The sequence below is a fragment of the Cyclopterus lumpus genome, chromosome 5 (genome assembly GCF_009769545.1).
Source record: "Cyclopterus lumpus isolate fCycLum1 chromosome 5, fCycLum1.pri, whole genome shotgun sequence".
Lineage (NCBI taxonomy): Eukaryota > Metazoa > Chordata > Actinopteri > Perciformes > Cyclopteridae > Cyclopterus > Cyclopterus lumpus.
Window position 1 is genome coordinate 12,558,644 of NC_046970.1, and position 24,253 is coordinate 12,582,896.

General features: G+C 41.8%; 3 protein-coding genes and 1 long non-coding RNA gene across 6 annotated transcripts; 2 read left to right on the plus strand and 2 right to left on the minus strand.

Annotated features, from left to right (window-relative positions):
- Positions 1 to 835: 835 nt before the first annotated feature.
- esyt1b (extended synaptotagmin-like protein 1b) lies at positions 836 to 17,415 on the minus strand. Of its 3 annotated transcripts, none has more exons than XM_034533697.1 (52): positions 16,458 to 17,415; positions 15,677 to 15,718; positions 14,630 to 14,764; positions 14,452 to 14,525; positions 14,290 to 14,362; positions 14,039 to 14,122; positions 13,788 to 13,843; positions 13,550 to 13,670; positions 13,272 to 13,448; positions 12,988 to 13,070; positions 12,712 to 12,760; positions 12,543 to 12,632; positions 12,350 to 12,445; positions 11,804 to 11,875; positions 11,628 to 11,714; positions 11,373 to 11,522; positions 11,058 to 11,171; positions 10,798 to 10,974; positions 10,595 to 10,680; positions 10,460 to 10,508; positions 10,195 to 10,284; positions 10,014 to 10,109; positions 9,857 to 9,928; positions 9,636 to 9,722; positions 9,363 to 9,509; positions 9,038 to 9,144; positions 8,780 to 8,957; positions 8,472 to 8,645; positions 8,283 to 8,365; positions 7,936 to 7,984; positions 7,759 to 7,848; positions 7,489 to 7,584; positions 7,110 to 7,181; positions 6,609 to 6,695; positions 6,379 to 6,525; positions 6,182 to 6,300; positions 5,761 to 5,881; positions 5,558 to 5,652; positions 5,289 to 5,430; positions 4,301 to 4,477; positions 4,122 to 4,204; positions 3,730 to 3,778; positions 3,568 to 3,657; positions 3,315 to 3,410; positions 3,154 to 3,225; positions 2,978 to 3,064; positions 2,741 to 2,887; positions 2,524 to 2,666; positions 2,076 to 2,207; positions 1,867 to 1,969; positions 1,547 to 1,596; positions 836 to 1,177 (listed from the first exon to the last, which is right to left on the minus strand). In XM_034533697.1, the coding sequence occupies exons 1-52, from the start codon at positions 16,731 to 16,733 to the stop codon at positions 1,150 to 1,152; spliced, it is 5,400 nt and encodes a 1,799-aa protein (XP_034389588.1). In that variant the 5' UTR covers positions 16,734 to 17,415; the 3' UTR covers positions 836 to 1,149. The 3 variants fall into 3 exon arrangements, with proteins under 3 accessions (XP_034389588.1, XP_034389587.1, XP_034389586.1); XM_034533696.1 differs by having other exon boundaries at positions 5,803 to 5,881; positions 14,032 to 14,122; positions 16,458 to 17,414; XM_034533695.1 differs by having other exon boundaries at positions 14,032 to 14,122; positions 16,458 to 17,414.
- On the plus strand, positions 12,350 to 14,589 carry LOC117731379. The gene is made up of 2 exons (XR_004609527.1): positions 12,350 to 12,466; positions 13,778 to 14,589. It is a non-coding gene; the product is annotated as an uncharacterized LOC117731379 (long non-coding RNA).
- A 171-nt stretch (positions 17,416 to 17,586) lies between the features above and the next one.
- zc3h10 (zinc finger CCCH-type containing 10) lies at positions 17,587 to 22,076 on the minus strand. The gene is made up of 3 exons (XM_034533698.1): positions 21,857 to 22,076; positions 19,571 to 20,768; positions 17,587 to 18,586 (listed from the first exon to the last, which is right to left on the minus strand). The coding sequence occupies exons 2-3, from the start codon at positions 20,705 to 20,707 to the stop codon at positions 18,074 to 18,076; spliced, it is 1,650 nt and encodes a 549-aa protein (XP_034389589.1). The 5' UTR covers positions 20,708 to 20,768; positions 21,857 to 22,076; the 3' UTR covers positions 17,587 to 18,073.
- Positions 22,077 to 22,083: 7 nt separating this feature from the next.
- Positions 22,084 to 23,669, plus strand: LOC117731378 (dnaJ homolog subfamily B member 9-like). The gene is made up of 2 exons (XM_034533699.1): positions 22,084 to 22,755; positions 23,282 to 23,669. Exons 1-2 carry the CDS (start codon positions 22,515 to 22,517, stop codon positions 23,575 to 23,577), a joined length of 537 nt encoding a protein of 178 aa, XP_034389590.1. The 5' UTR covers positions 22,084 to 22,514; the 3' UTR covers positions 23,578 to 23,669.
- Positions 23,670 to 24,253: the final 584 nt, after the last annotated feature.

A 24,253-nucleotide genomic window follows, 5' to 3' on the forward strand; every position in this document is an offset into this window, starting at 1 on the left:
CTGTACTTTAACATTCATATTTCTATGGTATGACATTTATTATTTTTTACATCATACTATACTATCTTTTAACAGCATACTTTGACTTATTGATGGCATACTTGACTTGATGTCCTCGTTCCCCACAACCTAATATCTTTTGACAACCAACAAATGAGCTTCTTAAATGGGTTTTAATTTCATCTTCAGTACAGAGATGTTGTCCCAGTGGGTCTGAATGAAATGTCACGCATTGAGGTTGTGTGACAAATAAACACACCCATCTTAAAATGTAACACAACTGACAGCTAAAGTAAATAACATACAACATTAATACACTTTAATAGAAATTGCAGTTGTATAACATCATTTAATTTTCTATATTCAGTGGCAAGATCTTTTCACCTACAGTATACCCAGTACTATTATTTAATCAAACAATTAAATAAAGGGTTCGAAATATAGTGCAAGTCTAACGCCCAAAAAACATTCACAAAAAGAAAAAGGAGAGATGTGTAGAATCTATTTATTTTTGTCATACAAACAACAAACTTCAACAAACTGCATTGGATCTGATCAAAATGATTTGCAAATATACACAAAATCAAATATAATTGTGACGTAGGTGTAAGAAAAACATGTCTTGTAAAAAAAAAGACAATCTTATAAAAATCATTTTCAAACACAAACATAGCAAGGTGCTGTGAAATATAACTTCAATGTAAGCCTGTCATAAAACAGAACCAAAAACAATGCATTAGTCTCAGATCTAAAACATTCTTGCACCAAGAAAAGCAAACAAAACAACAAAATATGACTTAATTCCTTCTGAATCTGTCCATTTTTCACTTGCTCCACTCAATCTTCAAACTATTATCTCTTCATATAGTAAAGTATCCTTCAGTCAATATGAACTTTCACTCCATCCTTGTCAACTCAGCTACTTCAGCCTACTTATCTTTGGTTTATTGTTGATGTTGTGAGTATACAGTGCAATTCTATACGATATGGTAATACATGGCGAGCCGGGTGATTGCAGGTACGGCTGCCACGGTGGTACTGTATGCAGAGGTGGGGAGGAGAAGGCATCCATGTGAGTTACAGCAGTGGCACAATGCCAGGTTGAGTGGCAACATCATTATTGTACTTTTACACTTGTGAGCAGAACGTCTATTCAGCTTCATCTTTCAGGGTGAACCTAGAATAAATAGAGGGACAAAGACATTTAACAATGAAAAAGAAAACGGGTGCACAGTTAAGAGACACCAGACATGCATGATAACCAACATCTCTGCTATCCGTACACTCAATATATTACAAATCGTCACAGTTTCTTCAAAATAACCAAAACTCACTGCTTAATCCTCCTCAAAGCTCCACAGGAGTACTTAGCCACTTTGGTGAAACGTTGTTCAACGAGCATATGGATGGATAGGGACAGCAGACATGGGGTTTAATGCTTTCGGAGTAGTTCACGTGTTGTTATTAATCCACGCTGAACTTTTTGCAGCTACCTTTCAATCCGAGTATCACTTCAACAAACTTGCACACAGCCTACTCTGCTCACCATTCTGTGACACCAGAAATCAGGTCCACCTGGGCCAACTCGATCTGCACCTAAAGAATAGGAATGACATGTCAACATCAAGCTGAACATACAGCGTATGTATTTGCAGTATTTCTGTGTAAATTCGGTGCAAGAATTTAAACGCTAGGATCACACTCCAAAACAGTAAACAATTACAAGGCAGGCTGACATTAGTGCTCAGCTTAGCCACATCTGTGTGGAAGTTATCTCAATATGTATTGTGGAGGAGTTGCATACATTATGGCATTCTTTGGATACCCTGATGGTCCCTTGTTAGCCTTTAGAGGCCTCAGACTGACCTGTCCAATGATGTCGCGGCTCCTGAACGAGGCCGAGTTATTCTTCACTGATACACTGAGGCGCTTGAATCTCATTTCATCCATAGACAGATCATACTCAAACCTAAAAAATCAACAAAGATTATTAAATGTAAACACTGACACTAACACAATTCTTAAGCGATTGATCAAACCAGCACAGGAATGTAACGATCTAACTATTTAATTACTTCTCATTGTATTCTGGGTCAAGGTCTCTTTTCTTCACTGCTGTCTTCCTCTTGGTGGCCTTGCTTTTGTCTGGCAGCAGCATGAGGGAGACATAGCTGTCTACTCCATCCTTACTTTGAGACAACAGACCTCTGAACACAGAAAGAGAAAGCATACCTTAAATAACTCTGTTAAATCGTAAGAATATTTAAAGGTCCCAGTATATTAGAGCAATAGAGTGCCTTTTTGTTATCAACAATATCCTCCACTGTTTGTGAAGCGCCAGGTTTCTCTTAAAGGGTAGGTTCATAGACCCTTTTCCAAAATTACTATAACCATAAACAATAATCTTGGAAACAAACTTGATATGGAAAAAAATGTAACAATGCCTCAGATAGCTAAAATAGCAACGGTTTATCATTAGTGAGAACACAATCCGACTAATACACACTATTTGAGGAAGCACACCTGCAGGCATGGACGATGACGGTGAGTTGTCTCTTCTGTGAGGCATAAGAAAGAGACAACTTCACCTGCCCAGATCCACATCCAAAGGCAGCACACGGTAGAGGCCCTGCGCTGATCATATCCACCATTTTGGAATGCAGAACCTATTGAACAAGAGTCATTGTTAATGTGTTGTTATGTATTACAATACGTGTGTGTGGGCAGATGTGTTTGTCACCTTGAGTTCAGCCCTCAGCAGGATCTGACTCTCAAATACTGCTCCATCCAGATGGAACCACTGGTCCAGGACCAGTTGTGGCTCTGCAAGCAGCTCCTTCACAGGAATCACCAGTGATCCCATTGGCTGGTCCCAACCACTGGACAACTGCAATGCAAGAAAGAAAGGGCCTGAAAAAATCACAACATCATTGCTGTGAAATGTGAGATGCAGAATAAAAGTAAATAAATGTCTTGCCTTTACTACAAGCATCTGATGTGTAGGGTCGTGGACCAGGAAGTAGAAATACTCATTCCACTGAGGATTGGCGCTGCGCTCACACAGCTTGAAAGAATAAAATATATGGTAGAGTTGTTACAAAAATAATTCATCTATCAGGCTGACAATAGAGCACCATGCATCAAAAGTCTCACTTTGGTTTTGTAGGTTGTTTCCCCCAAAACAAGTTCAGCTCCTGCTTTGGGTTCCTTTCCACTCTTCTTCAACTATCAAGGGACAGAGGGGCATTCAAGTTTTATTATATGAAAAACCTTGTTTCATATTGCATTGTATGTGAAAAGAACAGGTGACTCACAGGTAATGAATGTGCTCTCTCCAAGTGGACAAAAAGTAGAGCAGCAGATGGGACAGCTTTGTTTTGATAAGACTGAAGAGATTGAAGCTGCAGCACCTGTGACATGGAGCAAAGCCAGGTAGGAAGTAGATTATTGTTTTGCAGTGTGAATAATAATGTGTCCATCTATGAGGCTGCTTTGTCATGGACACGGAAATAGTGCTTGTTTGCAGAGTGCTAGATTAACAGTGGTTGAACACAAGTAAGGACCGACCTGGACAAGGCTGACTGAATGTGACACAGTAGGAACCCATTCCAGTATCAAGTGGACCCGACCAGACTTCACATCATTCAGAGTGTACCACTACAACAGAGACACAGTTATAAGATAAGGAAATGACATGGCACAGCTTCAGATCAAAAGTTATTGACTAACCTTATCTGTGTACTGGGATCTGATGACCTCATTTAGCTTAATGCTGAATCTGTGAACATGAAAATAGGCAAATGGTGAACAACAAAATGTTGTGTATAGCAATAATAATTAAGGAAAAATAAGGAACATAAATCAACCCCCTATATTCTTGAAGATAATCTCCAGGCATTTGTAAATACCCTTCCTGTAAATATGTAATAAATCCACCAACATCAAATATTCAGTCCATGTTAATGATAGGCAGCTGCTGGACCCCACTGTGAATGGATATTGTCTTTCAGTGCAAAAGTATGTAAAGTCACAGGTATCTCACTGAGGATCAGTATTCTACACTTGTTATCTGGAGTACTTATACGTATAAGTGACTACTTAACCAACATTAAGACACATACCTGCCAAGGAAGTCATCAGAATCTAAATCCTTATCAAATGCTTCAAACTTGATCTCCTGGACACTGTGCCCACTCAAAACCAGCTGTTAGAAACAAACAAAACACATTTGTGTCCAAAATATTGTACATGCAGTGAAATTCAAACAAATTGCAACGCCTAACCTGAGAATACTTCATACCTCATACATTTCCTTCCATGTTGGGTTGAGATTCTCCTTAATGACAAGACTTTTAAATGTAACTCCTCCTATGTTGATCTTGACGTAGGGGTCGCTCTTGCCCTTCACCATGCCCCCCATCAGGTTATCCTTGGCAACCAGATTCTGGGCCTCTAGCAAGTGAATCCTCAGCAGCCCCTGCAGGATGAAGACTGTAAATGTTACTAAGCATAAAGCGAGTCACTGAACACACAATTTAGTAGCTTGGTAATGTGAATCTACTACATGTGTGACGGGAAAACAGTCATTATACATTAAACTGCCTTTAGGAGCATATTATGACACTGTAGTAAGTAAAGTCAAAGGGAACTACAAGATAGAGGATGCATTTCTAATTGTCTAATCTAAATTGGGTGTATGAAAACTAGTTTTTAAAGAAGTAAAGGTCCCTCCCTCACACCAGACCTCTCTACATTATATTAACGATACAATAGATGGCCCGTTTCATTTTGTGCTTCCGGTCTGGAAATTCCTCTTCTTTGACTAAAGCTGGCATGACACAGGTATCTATGCAGAAGTTCTGTGGAACACACACCTGATCCACCAAATCACCAGAGGACACTGGAATCTCCCCAGCAGAACATACAGTGATATTTAAAGTCAAGAGGAAGTGGCATATTCAGTGTTTGGAAAGAGGCTGGGGTTATTCAGAACAGGCAGATGACGAGGCTGAGACCCAGCAGCATATGAGTTATTTTGATGATTGGGAACAACATTAATAACTTGCAGCATATTACTGTCAATATGATCAATTCGCAGACACATAGTTCTGATGGTTAAGATAGTATATGTTTTTTTCTTGATTGATGAAAACCGTAATTCAAGTGTGTTCACTTTGGCAGAAGGGGGAGGGGCTGCTAAAACAGTGTTTTTTAGAACAAAAAACACTGTTCGGTTGGTAGCAACTTATTATTGAACTCCCCCTTTGCTAATCATGGCATAAACACACCTCTTCACCAAAGTCTTGGCTGGGGGTTGTGTGTGGTTGTAGGACTTCCCCAGCTTTGGGGATTTCTGTGACCTCTGCTGGCCCCAGGGTGTCAGTGGGAAGACTCGTCACTGTGGCTTGAGCAAGGTTGCCTAAACCAGTCCTGCAGAAATGTAAACGTTTCTTATTAATAAATATTATTTATTAATAAATATTATTTTCAAATGTTTTGAACAATAAAAAGGGTAAACAAATAAACATTGTCGTCTTTGCTGTGACATGGAGCTCACCCCCCTGTGTGCCTTTGCTGCGGTTCAAACTCTTCTTTAACGTCTGTGTCTGACTGCTTGGGATGTTCTTCTAGCTCTGTTGGCTCCTCCACCAGCTGGGCAAAATGACATGCAGGTTATGAAGGTGTAAATAGACAGATGACTTTAGTTTAGTTTCAATAGTTAAACCTGATAACAACTGACTATAATGCGCAAGGACTCACTGCTGCAGCTGCGGGGAATGTATCGAGTGCAGTGTAAATTACATTTGGTTCAGCGTCTTCTGCGAAGGCCGCAGCATCTGCTGCTTCAGAGCGTTTAAACTGGCTGGATACCACAAGCGATCTGAAAAATACACACTGCTGTTACAAAACACCACAGCCAGACTTCTGACTGGAACTAACCACGGAGAATATTAGCTTTTATAGGAGCACATTCAGGTGTACATCCTACCAAAAGCCAGGCACTACACTTTTCATTTAATGTTAATTAGCACTAGTTTATGTTTCAAACTTGTATTTATTGCTAACTTTTATTAATATTTAAAATACAGTAAGTGGTATGCAGTTGGTGTTTTATTGATAAGACCAAGTTACAATCGTAAGAGTTTTGTGTGTATTAATGAACCAGGCACACAACACTTACTCATCTTTTGTCAGTTCTGAGCTGTGTTTGTCCTCACTGGCTGATGAAATAACCGTCTCTTCCTTCTTTGAGCCAGTCACAGAAGGCTGTGGAGCCTCAGCCATCCTTGAGCTCAGGACCTGTCAACAACACATCTGCTGTTGGCTATTCTGTGTATCAATGAGAACGGTAACAATGCCCTGCGTTTCCACTCTTACCTTGAGTTCAGCCCTCAGTAAGATCTTACTTTCAGGTAAGGCTCCATCCAAAGGCATCCACTGGTCCAAGGCCAGCTGTGGTTCAGAGAGCAGCTCTCTCACTGGGACTACAATAGACCCCATTGGCTGGTCCCATGCGCTCGACAACTACAGAGATAAGGAAACATGGATAATGCCACTCAGACCGGGAGAGGTTCCTGACACTCGCAGTGGTTTTCGAGTACACTCACTTTTATTATGAGCATCTCCTCTCTGGGGTTGCGAACCAGAAAGTAGAACGCCTCATCCCACTGAGGTGATCTGGAGCGATCACATATCTTCAGATAGAAAAAGAGGAGGGGTAAATTGGGCACGGGTTTGTTCTTTAAACTGGGCATGGAATAACAATATCTATACAGTCATTGTAATCTGATTAAGTTGTTACTTCTCTTCTTCTTATCTTTCCACTGGTATTTTGAACAGCCTAACAAAGGTATCAGCAAGTATTACTGTCAAGTCTCCACCAGTGGGGGGCGGCAAAGTTTAAATTGTTTTAACATTTAAACATAGTACCGTTTAGTCATCTATCCCATAACAAATGTTTAACTATTTGACAACAAACTGGTTAGGTTTCTGGGAAATTATGATGGGGACTTCTTAATGACATTTTATTGAAATATTAATTAGTTGCTGTCTACGCTGGTATAGCAAAAGTGTGGTTTAGTTTATTGTCTTTATCATCAGTCTCATACCTTGGTTTTGTAGGTTGTTTTACCAAAAACCAGCTCTGCCCCAGCCTTGGGCTCCTTTCCACTTTTCTTAAACTGGACACAGAAAGACACATAACATTATGCGAGTAGTTTGTATCGTCTCACTGTAATTACGGCCACAACAGGTCGAGAGCCAACTTCCCTTTCTTTTAAACATTAAACATTCCTGAATAATTGCATCACAAAGTCAAACAACAGTGACTGCTACTCAGCAGGCAACATCCTGTAAAAGACTTACATAAACATTATCCTAAAGAGTAGGAGTTGTTCACCTTATGCCAATAGAGCATCTGTTTATCAACTGTCGTCTATCTAAAACTCTGAGACATCACACTTATTATTATTATGTAGAGGGACTCACGGGCAATGAGTGTGCTCTGTCAACATAAACAAAGAGCAGGGCTGCAGAGGGAACAGCCTTGTTCTGGAAAGACTGGAGAGACTGCACATGCATCACCTGCAGCAGAGAATCACATGACAAATACATTAATGACTCAACTGATGTGCATGGTGAAAACAGGGTATCATTATGGAATAGAACTGATGTGGCAGGAATAGGCAACGCATTTGATAAAGATTATAGATCTCTGTGTAAATAGGGGAGAAAACAAACAATAACAATTGCACTAACTTGGTCCAGGGGGTCATTATGTGAAACAGCTGGTACCCACTCCAGTATCAGGCGAACACGTCCAGACTTCACGTCATTTAGGGTGTACCACTGAAACAGAAAGGGACACTTACTGAATTATAGCAGCCTATAACACCACAGCATTGACTAAGATACAGTAAGGCCAGCAATACTGACCTGGTCTGTGTACTGGGAACGGATGATGTCTGCCACATTGATTTTGGATCTGCTCGGAATGAAAAATGTGTTGCACATTTTACACAAACAAAATGTGAAAATTAAGTGCTTAAATTTGAATTACACTAAAATGTTATCTAAATTATTCATATTTTTCTAAAGCTGAGAAAGGTTTGTTTACATAAGAAATGGTAGTAAACACAGAAGAAAAAAAACTAGGAAGAGTTGATAAACACCAAATGCAGATTTTTTCCATAACTCAAACCAGAGCGAAATATACCTGTAATTTATGCTTATGTTGAAATAACTACAGTTTGAGTGTGTACATGTTGATCCAGTGACCGTACCTGCCCAGGAAGTCATCTTTGCCCATGTCTTTGTCATACAGCTCTACTTGCACCTCTTGTCCTGACAGGGGCCTCAGCACCACCTGAGAGAACACAAGAGGTACAACAGTTAAATGAATAAAATACAAGGTGGTTAACTTAAAGTTGTATCAATGAAATCTTATTTGAAATGAGTCATTTGATACATACCTCATACATCTCATTCCAGACTGGGTTAAGATTCTCCTTGATCACATTACTCATAAACTCAACTCCTCCGACATTGATCTTGGCATAGGGGTCACTCTTGCCCTTCACCACACCCATCATGTTATCTTTGGCAACCAGACTTTGGGCCTCCAACAGGATGATTCTTAGCAGCCCCTATGGGAAGGGATCATTAAACATTATATTGCTATTTTTAAAAAATTATATGTGGTTAACGTGTTGTGATTAAATGTGGTGTCATGCTGTGTTGCATGTATCTGCTTCTGTAGATCACGCTTTTGTGAAGGTACCTCACTGGCAAAGCTGAGGTCTGGGGAAGTACGAGGAGGTTGTGTTATGGCAGGGCTTGGTAGTTCTTCCACCTTCTCTTCAGTCACATCAACTGACGTTTCCTTTTCGTCAACATCTTCATGCAAGGTCACTGAGGAGGCAATAGTCTCCACAGAAGGAACGTCCACTGAACTTGACCTAAAACCCAAAGAGTGGCAATAAAAAAATGTAGGAGACCAAAGGTCTAATGGACAGACTTTTTGAATTAACTATCTCACCTAAGCACTCTGTCCATTTCCTGTTTTCTCAGAGCAGGGCAAGGGTCTGATGCTGAAGTGATAGTAGCCATATCAATAGTACCCGGACATTTGCTGGGAATCAGCATCTACAGTTGATTAAAAAATAATTAATGTTTCACTTTGTTAACCAGTATTGTATCCATTTTGATTGCATATATCAATATCACCAAAAACCATATTTCAGTGAAATATATAGGAAACAGAGAAAATAAAAGATCAATTAGAGAAAGGGACTAGTGAAAGTGATAGAAAGAAATAGAGATTTGCAAAATAATTAAAATATAGAAAATGACAAGGAAACCACCTTCAGTTCAGCCCTCAGAAGAATCTGACTCTCAGGTGAGGCTCCATCCAAATGTAACCACTGGTCCAGGACCAGCTCTGGTTCAGAGAGCAGCTCTCTGATAGGAACCACCAGGGAACCAATGGGCAAGGTCCAGCTGTGGGAGAGCTGAAGAAACACAATGCAGGGGGTTAGCATTGGTAGTATTTATATATTGGAGATCACACTCTGTTTGCATCTGTATGACCGACACTCTTTCTGTTCCACTTTGACTGTGCACTGTAGTGAGCGTACCTTTACAACGAGAATATCTTCTCTGGGGTCCCGAACCAAGAAGCAGAATGCCTCATCCCACTGAGGTGATGTGGTACGATCACACACCTACAGAGACACAAGAGTCAGTTATGTCATATTACTGACAGACCTCATGCCACTCTTACAATTAGTGCTTAGAATGTACCTTAACAGTCATATTATTCCAAGCAACACTATTAAAATTAAGTTTGAGGTCTTACTGTTGTTTTGCGGGACATTTCTCCAAGAGTAACCTCTGCTCCTACTTTTGGTTCCTTACCACTCTTCTTAACCTGAAAAGAGACAAACAGGCAATAGCAATAGAAGCATATGTGCCTGTCCTGACATCACCCTTAACATCAGTAGAAAAAGACTCACTGGTAAACCATCTGCTTGCGCAATGAAGACAAACAGTAGGCCTGCTGAGGGAACCGCCTTGTTTAGGTAGGACTGCCTGGAATAGAACTGAAGAACCTGAAGACACAGAAAGTACCAGTGAGTATGGATCAAGTTTACCGGCTATGGCCCACCAATCCATGTCTAATCTGGGAATACCAACCTGGTCCAATCTGTCTGACTCTGAGGCTGTCATTACCCATTCCAATATCAGGTGAACTCGACCAGACTTCACATCACTGAGAGTGTACCACTGAGAGAAGAATTTTAATAATTTTAACACAGGAGCTGTGTTACAGGTTACAGATGTAAATCTTCTGGATTCAGGGTCTTAGACCCTTGCACGAACGGGAGTTAGAAGATATGGCAGACTTTCATGTTCGCTTCATCTGAACATGCAGCATTGTGTCTGGAAGGGAAGATCCTACCTGATCAATGAATTGTGAATCGATGATGTCCTTCAGATTGATCTTCAGCCTGCATGTCAGGATATGTGAGCTTAGAATTGATCTCTAAAGCCATACATTGTATGTGATATATCTGATAATGTATAGCTCTTGTACCTTCCCATGAAATCATCCTTCATGTCCATGTCTTTATCGAACACCTCCATCTGCAAGTCTTGGCCAGGCAGCTGGGTGAGAATCACCTGGGGGGTGAAATAATGTTCCAAATGTCAAAGGACTAAAATCAAATTACAAATGCAGCCACTTTTTCTTTTCAACAAAAAATGTTTGCTTTCAATAAATAATCTTGTGTTATTTACCTCATACATCTCATTCCACGTGGGGTTAAGATTACTCTTGATAATCTGACTTGTGAATGTTTCGCCCCCGATGTTGATCTTGACATAGGGGTCACTCTTGCCTTTTACCATGCCTCCCATTAGGTTATCTTTTGGAACAAGGTTCTGTCCTGCCAAGATGTGAATTCTAAGCAGTCCCTGAAAAAACAATTGCGAAGACATTAGAATAGCAATTTAAGAAAAGACAAAATAAGTACAATAAGTACAATGTCCTCCATTACCTCTGTGGCAAAACTAGGATGAGGGGAGGTCTGCTGGGGCAGCTGTTTGGACATTCCAGACTCCAGATTAGATGACACATCAGATGGAATTCGTTCCTCATCTAACCACAGGATCTATGTTACAAAAGAAAAGAGAAGAGACCGCTAAAATACACAGTTGGGACACCATTATATATATGAAAAAAGTTTGCTCAAAATCTAACTTTTGATTTTATGATTAATAACCTCCAATATTGTGCTTGGTTATTTTACTTATTGTTCAGTAATTGGTCTGATGCCATGCAGGATCAGTGAATGGATCGTGTTGCCATTTACCCTGAGAACTGCGTTGATATAAATGCGACTTGCAGATCCAGAGTTGTCCAACTGGAACCACTGGTCCAGAGAAAGATTAGAACTGGACAGCAGGCGGGACAAAGGGATGGTCAGATTGCCCAAAGTCTGCACACGGTCAGCGTCCTTCACCTGGTTTATTTACCATGAAGGAAAGCCAAAACAAGAATAAAAGAAGTTTGATAGAATACCAAACACAAAGTTCAGTGCAGAGAAGCTAATCATATGAGCCGTTACCTGAATGTCTATGTCCTGCTTGCGAGGATCCTGGATGAAGAAGGTAAAAGCTTCCTCCCACTCTGGATTAATGGTTGTGTAACAAGTCTGAAGACAAGAATAAATAGTGTGCATATAAAATAGAAATTAATTAAACACAGTCTACCGTACTATAATAGTTTTCCCAACAGATATACCTTGCTCTCTCTCGTGATGTCCTGCACAGACAACTGCACCACTGGATTGGGCTCTTTATTTCCCTTCTTCATCTAAAAGATACAGATACAGAAGTAAGGCATGTGAACAATGGAATACTCTATTCAAGAGCAGAGTAATAAATAGACTTCATCCACTTGAGCGCCATCATGGTTGACGTGAATAATAGTGTGCACCGGGTTACCATAGCAACAGCACAAATAACTGAGAGGAAGTACCACACAGCATGGTATAATCAGGAAGTATAAGTCTGCATCACCAGAGACCACAAAGACAAAGTTTTATTACCGTTTTCTTTTGTATATGAATTGATACGGTAGGAAATGAGCGTTTAACAACTTTGTATAAAGTTAGCCACACTCATCCATACTGCAATGAGGGAACGGGGTTAAAAGCCAAGGCAACAACTTTGTGGAATGTCATGACAGCTGGTAGTTACAGCTCTGCCCCAGTTTAACCACACACACAGGAAGCAGCTCTGTGCTGAGCACGAATGTGGGCAGAGAGGGTAGAGCTATTTGACTCACAGGAAGTGCCTCCGCCTTGTCCAGATATACAACCAAGATGGCTGAAGAAGGTGGATCGGCAGTCTTACTGGTGACGCTTTCATTTCTCTTTAGGACCTGAGGGAGAATTGCAAAAAGGTGATTATTAGTATCAGGGATTATTGTTAATGCATCAGAGCAATGCATTAGTTGAATGAGTGTGAGGGACTCAAACCTGCTCTAGTCGATCAGTGACAGGCAGCAAGGCCAACCACTCCAGTCTGAAATGAACCCGTCCTGATGGAGTTTCTTTCAAAGTGAACCACTGGGAAGACAACCAGTCATACAATGACTCAACATAGCTTATTCAAACTGTGACTGTAATGATAATAGCTTTGACTTACATCATCGACAACTATGGATTTCTTCACAATGCCCAAATCCAATTTGGTCCTATATGGAGAAGGAGTGCAAGACAGAATTAAATAAAAATAAGAAAAATGTATCTCTGTAAACAACAGGATAGCATAGAAATCAGATGAAGTAACGTTAAAAATACAGAGACATGCTTCATAAAGAAGTAGTGTACTTGTTCCAACTGGCCAGGAAAGATGACAAATGAAAAGTGACAATGCAAAATTGAACGTAGGCACACGAGAGACATGAATATGTATATGTACCTGCCCAGGAAATCATCCTGGTCTGGGTCTTTGTCATATACCTCCACCTCCAACTCTTGACCAGGGACTTCATGGACTATAACCTGATGTACCAGACACAGACAACGACATGAAGACTGACAGAGGGATTTGTATGGAAGCTGGCTGCGGCCTCATGCGACCATGAATGAAAATGAGCATTCTAATCCCTCAAGTACAGGACAAGGTTAAATGGTATTTGATTGAGTCTGTGCAATGATGACACAAATTTGAAGCTTTCCATAAAACATTTCATTGTTTTTTACCTCATAAATCTCTTCCCACTTGGGAGAGTCTGTGTTGTCAAAGTGTTTGGAGGTGAAGGTCTGAGGGCCAACCCTCAATATGGCATAGGGGTCAGACAAGCCAGCGATAACCCCTTTCACGTAGTTGTCCTTGGCTGCTAGATTCTGTGCCTCCAGTAGGTGGATGCGTACAACACCCTAATGCAGGAAAAGAGGGGCCAAGATGTAATGTACTGGTGTTGACTGAGAACATTATATAATAGTCTTCCTCCATCTGTAGGTGCATATTTAGGCTTTACCCTAGGCAAAGGAGAGCGTAGTTGGGCCAAATGCAGGCCTGAAACCAGGGGGACAACCAAGCGATTGGGCAGCACCAAGAAGGAGGCAATGGCATCCATAATCATGCTGTCAGACATGACACTGAAACAAAGAAACTGCATTTTAATGGCAATGTACTGCTGTACTGACTTCATAATTTACTATGTTAATATAAGGTTCTGGCTATTACTAATGAAAGGTTATTTCAGCATGACTCACTTCAGTCCAGGGATGTCCAACAAATTAGTAAGTCCAGTCCAATTGATGTCCAGTTTCTGGTAAGAGATAACACATGTGCTGTATGTAGCAAATCAATCAGGATAGATGATAAATCAACAGCATGAAAAGCATACAAGACTATCGAGACACAACTTGATAGAGTCTCGTTCTCTCCCGTTCACAGGAATCGGGGTTGATGGGCAACCAGAAAATGACAAAAAGAAGTGAATGTAGATGGACGTACAGGCCGCTGGATGAAAAAACATGGTGACCGCACCCACTATGGGCACATCTCCAATCAGGGGCTCCAGAATCACCCGCATCATCCCATGTAGCTGAGGACAGAGGAGCACGACGGATGTTTGTGACACACATGGATAAATGCTCAATGAATGGCCCATTGTATAATTCAGTTATCCATTAAGACAACATATTTGTATTAATGACATGCTACTCTGTAATTTAATTGAATAATACTTTTAACCTTGAAAAGAAAACTGACCTGTATTCCTTTGACGCCAGCTTTGCAGAAGTATCTTTTAACCTCAACATCGATCTCTACATTGCCAACATAGCTGAGGACACAATGAAGAACAAAATGTCATCCACAGTAATGCCTTCTAAAAGTTGTGATACCAAGGTGAGGGTGTTCCCAAACATTCACCTAATATAAAGATCTAGCAGTACTTGTCCTCTGTCATTCTCAGTGTGTGCTTTGATCCCTACGACTTTCATGGCCTGCAGCAAAGAGAAAGCACATTTTCAGCACAATAAAAACAACATGCATCTGTGTGAATCTTTATGGCAGTGTCATTTTATACTTGGGCTATCAATGGCATCACCTTGTCTCCCATATCCACTTTTGTAAAGCTGAGGGTTTGGAGGTGGGCACTTGAGGCTCGGATAGATGGAGCAATGGTTTCCACCAGCAGCTTCTCAAGGTATTGACCAACAAATGGCCACACCTGCTGTAGCACCTAGGCAGGCCAACAAGGACGGGGTTATAAGCTACTCTTATTGGTAAGACGCATAGCATGATACATTGTACATCCCAGAAAATTTTGGCATTAAGCCACACTGTCACAAAACGGTCTACCAAATTCAACAGCTTCCATAACCAATAACCAAAGAATGACAAAGACAGCTGTTACCAGTAGTCTACTTTGAGTCCTTACATATACCACAATGACTCCTGTGCTCTTTGTGTGTTTATGTTTTACACAAAGGTAATGTTGCTACATAAACATGTTCATTTTTTAAGTCTTTATTCCTTTGGTGAAAGAACCAAAAGCACTGCTTTTTTCTTGTGCTTGTGTGACTGAAAAAAAAAAGAACAGAGTTGGTTTCAGCATAAGTGGAGATTGAGTCATCAGCTGCCTGCTCCTGGGAGGGATGCAGCCTGAGCAACCAGTGAATCTGCTGACCTTCCCTTCAGTAAAGAGTCTCAAATCACTGCTTTGTCTGGTTCTGACGCTTAGATCTCGTGGTTCCGTTAGCATGAGTACTTTTATTACTGTATATAACTGTAGCTGTTTTATTGAGCTACAAAAAGCAAAGGGGTTGGAGGGACAATGGCTGCCGTTTTATTATTAGTTTCGGGGGCTGTGCAGCTCCTCCTTCCTGTCAGCTAGCCTGTAATGACATGGAAATGTTGAGAGGGTTGCCTGGCACTTGGCCTGCTCTCTGCAGTACAGACAGAGTGGCTACACTCTTGGGGGTGTGGCCTTTTCTGGAACATGGTAGCAACAGCAGCAGTGCTACCAGCTATTAACCTAGCAGGCTGTACGGAGTGTCAATCAGCACAACAGCTGAACAGACAGACATGTGTTTGCTGTGGGCTTGACAAAAGTGAAAACATGAAGCTGAATAGGAAAACACTGATATTTTACCTTATTCAGCCACTCAACCTTCTCAACATCTGGAAAGCTGACCTGAAGGAAAGAAAGACAATGAGTGCACATACTTACATTATGCTTTGTGCTCAACACACAACAGGATAGGGACATTATTCAGTCATTGTTCATACAGTTCATAAAATGTCATCAATAGCCCTATTGATATTATCCCGGTGCTTTTTACATTTACGTTTTAGGCTATATAACTATTACAAAAAGGAAAAAGGGAATCAGATAAGTGCAGCAACTGTCATGCTATTGTATGGTTTATATTCCATGTGTGACAAAACGTTTACAAGTTGAGATGCTAAATGTGAGTCTCCGTACATTGAACAACTCCAGAAAATCTTAAAACGTTATTTGTTATGCACACTGGAAAGTAATACACAGATGACCCTTTTTGGAATGAGGAGTATATGCATGCTGCCTTGTTATGCAAGCTGAACTGAAATCACTCAATGCAAACGTGTATCCAAAGGAACATTATATGGGTGTGGCCAGATGTTCTGACAAAAAAAGGCCCATGTGCGTTTCAGCATTTCCATTTTTGGTAAATATATTCTCAGGTTGTATAACTTCAAATCAAAGCTATTATACAAAATGCTACATTTAAAAACTAGTGTCAATTATGTTTTTTTACTGTCAAACACCCAGTAGTGATATTATGATTTTAGGGTAACTTCGGGTAATTCTAGGTCTACAAGGGTTCAAAGATAGTGGAACGCTGCTGTATCCGGAATGTTGTTGATAGACTATATGAGACACACTTTCTTACCCACGCCGGGAGCCCTCGCTTGCTTTTGGACACCCGCATGGATGTGTACTCCTCCTCGCTGTTGAGCAGCTGCATGGCTGACCTCAGGCGTGTCTCCTTGGCTTCTCGGGCATGTTTCCATCCTGTGTAGACCATCATTCCGAACACCAACAGGCTGGAGCTGACCCGGTAGTACCCGGCCAGGTAGACTGGGAGCAGGGCGCCCAGACATTTCCCAAACGTCCAGAGTACCGCGACCGCACTTATGCCTTTCGGTGTGGAACCTTCCGTCTCCATGGCGCTCAGGGCTTTCTTCTCGGCGTTTCCCGTCGGACCTTGGCTTCGCTCGGCTCCGATTTGTCGCTTTGCATCCTGTTTTCCTCGAGAAGACCGTCACTAATATGTTAGCGTTAGATATAACTACACGATAGTTAGGAGTTCGTAAGGATACGGAGGTTAGCAAAGTTAGTCTAACGGTACATTTGTAACGTCAGCCGGCTGCACGTTACAAATGTTGGACGTTACAAATGGAACGTTACCGATAGTATCGTTGAATTGGAGCCGTTTAACCGACTAACCACGGTCCAGAAAAAGTGCCAGACAATGTCTGCCCCCCTCGCCCAGTCCCGTTATCCGGATGAAAACACGCCCACTCCCCGAAGCCAAAAAACGCATCTTTGACTCTTTCGTTACTGCGGCAAGACAGTCATCCACTTTGTAGTAATTAGCGTTATTACTGCAGCACCACGCGATCAAAAAGCTTACTTATTCAAATGAAACTTTCCCCGTCTATTCAAACTAAACCGTGCCTGTTGGATTAATGCAGCATACTTCTTCCTGTCAAGTCAAGTTAACCCCCCAGCACAACTGTCTGCTGCTCCAGTTTATTTTAAAACAGCAGAGTGGACATTCTCCTCGATCCGGCGTCACCGACACACACAATAGTCCACTTGTTTAAAGAGCCACACGGATATGAAGCTACTGAACAAGCAACAGCTGTTATATTCAAGTGTACACAATGTGACTCCACCCAAACAAATCGAGCAATGGGATGTAAACAGGAACATTGCACCTGTGAAATGATCATACACAAGTACATGTGAACGGAGAGGGCAGCTTAAAAAGAAGAAAAAAGTCACATAACACAGGATTCATTGTCGAGTGGCTGTTATTGTTTTTTTGTTTTTTTTTTAAATGTGCAAAGTATCAGAGTTAATTTACACCAGAGCATCCACAACAATGTCAAAACAAACTGCTCCCAAAATGGCCATGTCCCCACAAGGACAGCAAAGCAGTGTTGCAGAAATGGTTCAAAAAAATATGGATGATCTCACATATGTTCAGTTTGTTGACATTTATCATGCGTGTATGAATAGATTCCTTTCGTACCAAACTGTTCACAGGTCAGTTTGTCTGTAGGAAAAATGTATCTGTAATGTTGCCACAAAAAAAGACTGAGGGGAGTCTTTATCCTGCCCCCTGGTGGAGAAGTACAAGAGTCTAATACAGCTCGGTTATCATTTTTCTGTCATCAGGTAAGTGTACACTACACATAAAAGAAGGCCATCTATGTTAAAAATCACAGTTCAGGAAGCTACAGTTTGAATCATGGGTACTACAGTCCTGCCCTTAATCAGTTAATGAGGCAGAGTGGTGATTCTCATGCTTTGACTCACAATGGGGTACGCCACCATCGGGGTGGTAGCATGACTCATGGTGATGCCGGACATAGGCTGCGTCATGGCCACGGCCACTGGTGCCACAGATACAGCCACTGGTGCCATAGAAACCGGTGCCACCATCCCTTGGGCAATAGTCTGTGCAAGGGCGGCGGAGAGGGGGGTGATCTCAGGGTTGAGGTGAGGCAGAGGGGCTGTGGGCTGTGCAGCGCTACTCTGCGGCACTGAAGGGGCGCCGGTAGATGCTACCAGGTCTTGCTGGGTGACAAGCCGTGGCTGCAGTCCAGCACTGCTCAGGGTGGTGTGAGTTTGAGCAATGCTATGATTGTAGGAACCAATTGCACCTAGAGGGGGCACCAGACTCTGCTCAATGGATGCAGAAGTGGAAGCCAGAGTCATCACTTTGGCCTGGCTTCGGAACTGGGCATTCTGGTCCAGAAGAACCTCATTTGTGGCAACGAGATTTGAAACCTGAGAAACACACAAGACATGGATTAGAAGTCCACTTCCAGAAACCGTGGCTTTGTGTCTGGCAGAAACAAAGTTCTTATAAAATGATACTTTTGATACTTCTAAACATTCTAGCTACTTTAAGTAAAAAAGAACATTGTTTAGACAGCCATCGTTTCTTTACATTTCGTATGTCAACTAACTACCGTGATCACAGCTTTTGCAGATACTGATTCTACAAGTTTGTGCAGAATGATTAAGCATTACTCTCTTAGGAGTGTGTTTTGTGTGTAATAAATGTGCCAAATGTATTCATTAGGGTATTATTCGGGTCCTTGTTTTAGGGTAATTAGTGCATTTATTACAGAACTATTCTCTTGGGCTGTCATCTTTTATCAAAAACTACTAGTTTAAAGATTATCTGTAAAAACTTACAAGATTGCTGAATTGTTTCAGCTCTACTACAAACTTCTGGCCCTAATAGCAAGTTTTGTTCAGTTAATTTGTTCCATTTCAACATTCCAAGATGCTTGCTTGATATACTGGTGTTCAGATGCTGTGATAACGTTAGATGAGAAGTGTTGGACGACACAGATTGCATTGTTAAAATCACCTCTTAGCTCCTCAAATAAACTTTACTTTGCCTGTGAGATATAATACAAACTAAAGTTCTTGTGAATCAAGTTAAATTTGTAAAATAGTTCTTTCACATGACATGATCATGATTTATTCGGTAAAGTAAGTTACATTAGACAATATATCTAAATTCGATACAACGGCCGACAATAAATGATATCTTTGTGGAGCTTATAAAATCAAATTTTCTGTAAAGACTATGACTTTGTTTACATGCTATATTGCATTACATTGTGCAGTCAAATCTGGTATTAGTTGTACAAAAGGAATCATACTGCATAATAAACACAAAAATATTTTTTGATTTGACTGAAATACAAGTGTTATTAATGAATTAAAGAAAGGCCTCCCAAAATGTCTCATTCTAACCTGCTTTTTCAACTCCTCAACTCTCTTCCTCAGCAGGGAGTTCTCCTCCTCCAGGAACATGTACTCCAGAGGGCGTGGCGGCAAGGTAGATTGAACTCCCAGCTCAAAGTGCGCACCTCCACTCACATCAGCCATGCGCAGCCCCTCCAACCGCCGCCTCTTCAACTGTAGAGCATTGTGGTCCATGGAGGCCTCTAGGGAGCTTGCATCAAACAGCCCACTTTCAAGCACAGGGTCATACACTGAGCATGAGCTCCTGTCAAAACGCCGTGGCCCCGCAGAACTTATGGACAGACACGTGCTCATTCCACCTCCACCTACCCCCCCAACTCCTGTGATACCTGGATCTCTGCAACCAGCCAGGCTGGGGCAACCCATCCCCATCCCCATCATATTACTTCCACCTCCACCTCCCACAAGTCCTTGCATTCCTCCACAGGCACCTGCTCCTCCACCACCTATCCCTCCCCCAGCATTCACCATTCCACTGGTCCCTGGCCCTATAACACCTCCCACTCCAACCCTGGAAGGCTCATATTCATAGTCTTTTTCGACATGGCGAAATTTACACTTATTGCCCCTCTGGCACTCCCCCTTCAGGAAGTCTCTGCAGATAGGGACTTCCCCACGACTGTGGGGAAGATCCATTGGGGACAGGCCCAGTCGTGCTGCAACTTTTCCTCTTAGTCTGAGGGGTAGCTCTCCAGATTTCTTGTAATAGTCCTCATCCTCTTTAGATCCATGGACAAAGCGGCAGTTAGAGCGCATACACTCCTTGTTCTGGTGGTCATGACAGAAGATAAATTCATTCTTTTGCACCCCCAAGTCTGGCACCTCATTAAAGTCTGGGTGTCTAAAGCGGCAGCGCTTTCCTCTCTTGCAGACATTGCGTATGAAGTCCCTGCAGACACCGCCCACTGCCAATCCTGCACCTTGACCCCCACCTCCGCTGTTCCCACAGCTGTTGCCATTTCCGAGTGCCCCTCCTCCGCCCATGCCAGAGACGTTGCTTCCGAGACTTCCTCCTGAACCACCTCTGCCCTCCGGTGTGCCCCCTGCCAAACCAGACCCAGGTCCTCCTTCCTCACCCAGACTCCCACCACCACCTGACAGGTAGGAGCTGTCCCGGTCAGGCATAGCGCTCGGCCCAGCTCAAGGAGAAAACAGCACTCATGTGTGTGAGAGGGGCGGACATGACCTGCCAAACATTCACATACAGAGTTAAACAAATCATGAATAGCTTTTTACTTGGAGTACTGCAATTTCCTATTCAAAGATTTAGATTAGCTTTCAAAGTTCCGTTACAGGAGAATATGACAGATCCCGGAAGAGCATGTGTGGTTAAACTGGATATGTTTTTGGCTTTAGCTGAAATGTTAGGCTAGTTCGCGATGAGCCAGGCCTGTGCAGAATCAATCACTGAACAATGCATGGCGGTTAGATTTGTGTCCAACTTGATCTCATATTGCTCTGACTTCATGCACATGTGGGTAACTAAAGCCTGACAAGATAGACGCAGCCGCAGTATTTAGAGCCAGGCGCTGCAGTTGTTCTCCACCGACTGCAAGACTTAGGGCATGATGGGAAATGCCTGGCTGTCACCTGATCAAAGAGCTGATTGGCCCTTGGTTTTGACAACAAACACCATGTTTTATAGAAAATCATAATTTTTGGTGTAGATGTAATAATTGATTGTAGGCTATTAGTCTCATGTCTCAATGAACGTTTAATCTGTTGACGAACATATATTGCGTGGTTGATAATAACAATAACGGTTATTCATACAGGAAACAGGAAGGAATTAGTGTTTTACAAGGTAAGAGAATAAAGAATAAAAAGACAAAAGTACAATGCAGATACATTTCCACATATATGTACTTACAAACTAATCGAAACGTGGTCTGCAAACTACAAGTAGCCTGCAAATCGCAAACTATTCCAATAACTTCCTGTCTACCTTTGGAGGCTAGTGGAAACTGTCTTAACTGAAGTAAAATATTATAGGCGAGGTACATCTCTAACTGGCCCTTTATCACGTGACTAAACCTGGTAAATAACAAATAACGTCAGCATTGTTGTTGTTGTCACTGGTTTGGTAAAACAAAATGCACACCATGCGTAGCTCAATTGTATCAGGTAACGTTAGCTCTCGGTACATAAAGAACACGTGTGGCATGTGACGTTAGGCTAAGTAAATAAATAGCTAAGCCAATTAAACCCATTTTAGACTTACACTAGCTAGCGAATGGTATGTAGCTAACTGGCTAAATGCTAATGTTGTCTTACCAAATAAAAACTAGAAACAGGATCCAGAGAATAGCCGAGGGACTCCCACGCAGAAACGCCCTGCTCTCGTTGACTGAAATGCATACAGCTGCAACATCAACCAGACATGTGTTTTTGTTTCTTTAGTTTGTATGGCAATTCCTCGATGTCCTGGTCTGTTTACCACATTACTACATCTTTCACTACCAACGAAGAAGACGCTTTTCCAGCTGTCTTCCGAGTGCTCTTCTTTCCTCTAGCGGCGACAAGGCTGTATTGCACTGAAGTAAGTTCCGCTTTGTGTGTCTTTACACTGAGAAAACCGGTCTTTTTAAAAGTTTCTTCGTACGCAGGAGGTAACGTTAGCCCGACTGCAACACGACGGGGAGCTAAGCTAGAAACGACAGCTGCACAATAACAGCATTTCATTTGACACTCTTTCACCACCACGTTTTGTCCGGAACATCTTGAAGCTCATGTCAGCTGAGCAAGTTGACTTGGGCCAAACCGAGTCAAGCAGCGTTAAAGGTGTGCCCAGTGCTGCTACGCTGACGTGTGGACGGACAGCCGTAAGCTACACGACGTATGAAGATGAGCTGTCAAACCGCAAGACAGCTGTAGCCGACTTCCAGATAACTTCTTTGTGTCACACAGTTCCTCATCTGTGCTCCGAACCCCCATGATGGCAGTGCAAGGTGTTTCCCACCGGATGCCCGCATATGTGGTCATTCTGCTCTGCTTAGCCGAAGTCCTGCCCGCCGCCTCCGAGTCGGACAGAACTTACTACGAGACTCTCGATGTTGAGCGATCAGCAACTGGCAGCCACATAAAGAAGGTTTTCCGCCAACTGGCCATCAAATACCACCCAGATAAGAACAAGAGCGCCGGTGCCGAGAAGTCTTTCAGAGAGATTGTTGAAGGTAACACGGTGGACCTTTTTATAGTGTAATCTATGTTGTATATGTCGTTTCGCAAGTGAAATGACGTGCACCACTTTCAAAACATGTTTTTTTTTAAATTCTCCTGAGGTTATAAACACAGCCCGTTGCCTCTTTTAAGGCAGTCACATCTAATACTGATTCAGTCTAAATAAACAGCCCTGCGATACATTCAATTATTAAATTAAATCTAACTTCCATTAGGTTCCGTTTTTATTGTTATTATGGAGGCTGTAGTGTGTGATGCTGTTCATCTGTTTTTATGTATTATACAGCGAGGAGTTTCTAATATTTTTGTATTCCCGTATTGACATAAATGGGGGGAACAATTTGAAAAACTTTCTATACAGTAAATGCAATACAATTTTAACAGCACCACAAGCAAGGTATATCAAACCCCCTCTAAAACTGTTCCACCAAAACAAACATTAGAACTTTCATGAAGTTATTGCAAGACTGGCAATCTCAACTAAATATAAAGTAACACCCCTGTTTCCTCCTCCCCTAGCCTACACGGTGCTCTCCGACAAGGAGAAGAGGAGGCTGTATGACTCTGTGGGCCACAAGGCTTTCCTAGAAGACGAGGCCTCTGTTAACCCTGAGGATGAACATGACACAAGGCCCTTTGGTTTTGAAGACCTCTTCCATGACTTCGAAGACATTCCCTTTGTGGAGGAGCCACTCTTCCACTGGACCTTTCATCAGGATGGGGGGGAGGAGGATGGTCCATATCAACATTACAGTATAGAAGAGCCTGGCTTAAGCTTTTATTTGGGGGATGAAGAAGAAGACCACTACTGCTAGATGTTTAGCATCTTTGACCCTGTATCCTGTGTGTCTGTTTAAGTGTATTGACTTTGATGAACACATCTTTATATAAAATTGTTTTAACAGTATATGTATCTTGTTGTTTGTAGAAATTCAGCTCAAGTGATCTTTCATGTGTTGCACCTGGCACCTGGCTCTGAACTGCTTACCCGCATTCCTCTTGTTAAACAATGACTGAGCTTCACACCACACACCCAGTTTAACACTAAAGGTGAACAATTTTTAAATTGTGGAATAGTTTTCTATTACAAATGAGATCTTTTCCCTGCATTGATACCTTAAAAACACGTCTCTTTTCTTTAGCCTTTTAATTAGACATGCTTGACCATTCAATTCAGTTTATTTTATATAGCTAAATATCACAAATTACGAATTTGCCTCCGAGGGCTATACAATCGGTACACATACGACATCCCTGACCATGCGCTGGTTTTGATCTGTTAGTATTTTTTATTTGGTTGCGCGTGCAATACTGTTGAGCCATGATTTGATTAATTCTATGCTTCTATTAATTTAGTTGTATTCTCTTATTTGTGTCTGTTTTTATTACATTATTCCAGAGTTTTATTTAATCTCTTTCTAAATCACGTTGGCTGTTTTTCAATTTGCTCTATAAATAAACAAAGGAAGCTGTGTGTGTTCTGCCTCTTTT

Coding starts and splice junctions, on each gene's coding strand:
- esyt1b (XM_034533697.1), bottom strand. CDS start 16,733: ATGGAGACGGAAGGTTCCACACCGAAAGGCATAAGTGCGGTCGCGGTA. Junction 9,723..9,856: donor AAATGTCCCGCAAAACAACA/GTAAGACCTCAA, acceptor GTGTCTCTGTAG/GTGTGTGATCGTACCACATC. Junction 2,888..2,977: donor ATCAGATGCTTGTAGTAAAG/GCAAGACATTTA, acceptor CTTGCATTGCAG/TTGTCCAGTGGTTGGGACCA.
- zc3h10 (XM_034533698.1), bottom strand. CDS start 20,707: ATGCCTGACCGGGACAGCTCCTACCTGTCAGGTGGTGGTGGGAGTCTG. Junction 18,587..19,570: donor TTGAGGAGTTGAAAAAGCAG/GTTAGAATGAGA, acceptor TGTGTTTCTCAG/GTTTCAAATCTCGTTGCCAC.
- LOC117731378 (XM_034533699.1), top strand. CDS start 22,515: ATGATGGCAGTGCAAGGTGTTTCCCACCGGATGCCCGCATATGTGGTC. Junction 22,756..23,281: donor TTTCAGAGAGATTGTTGAAG/GTAACACGGTGG, acceptor CTCCTCCCCTAG/CCTACACGGTGCTCTCCGAC.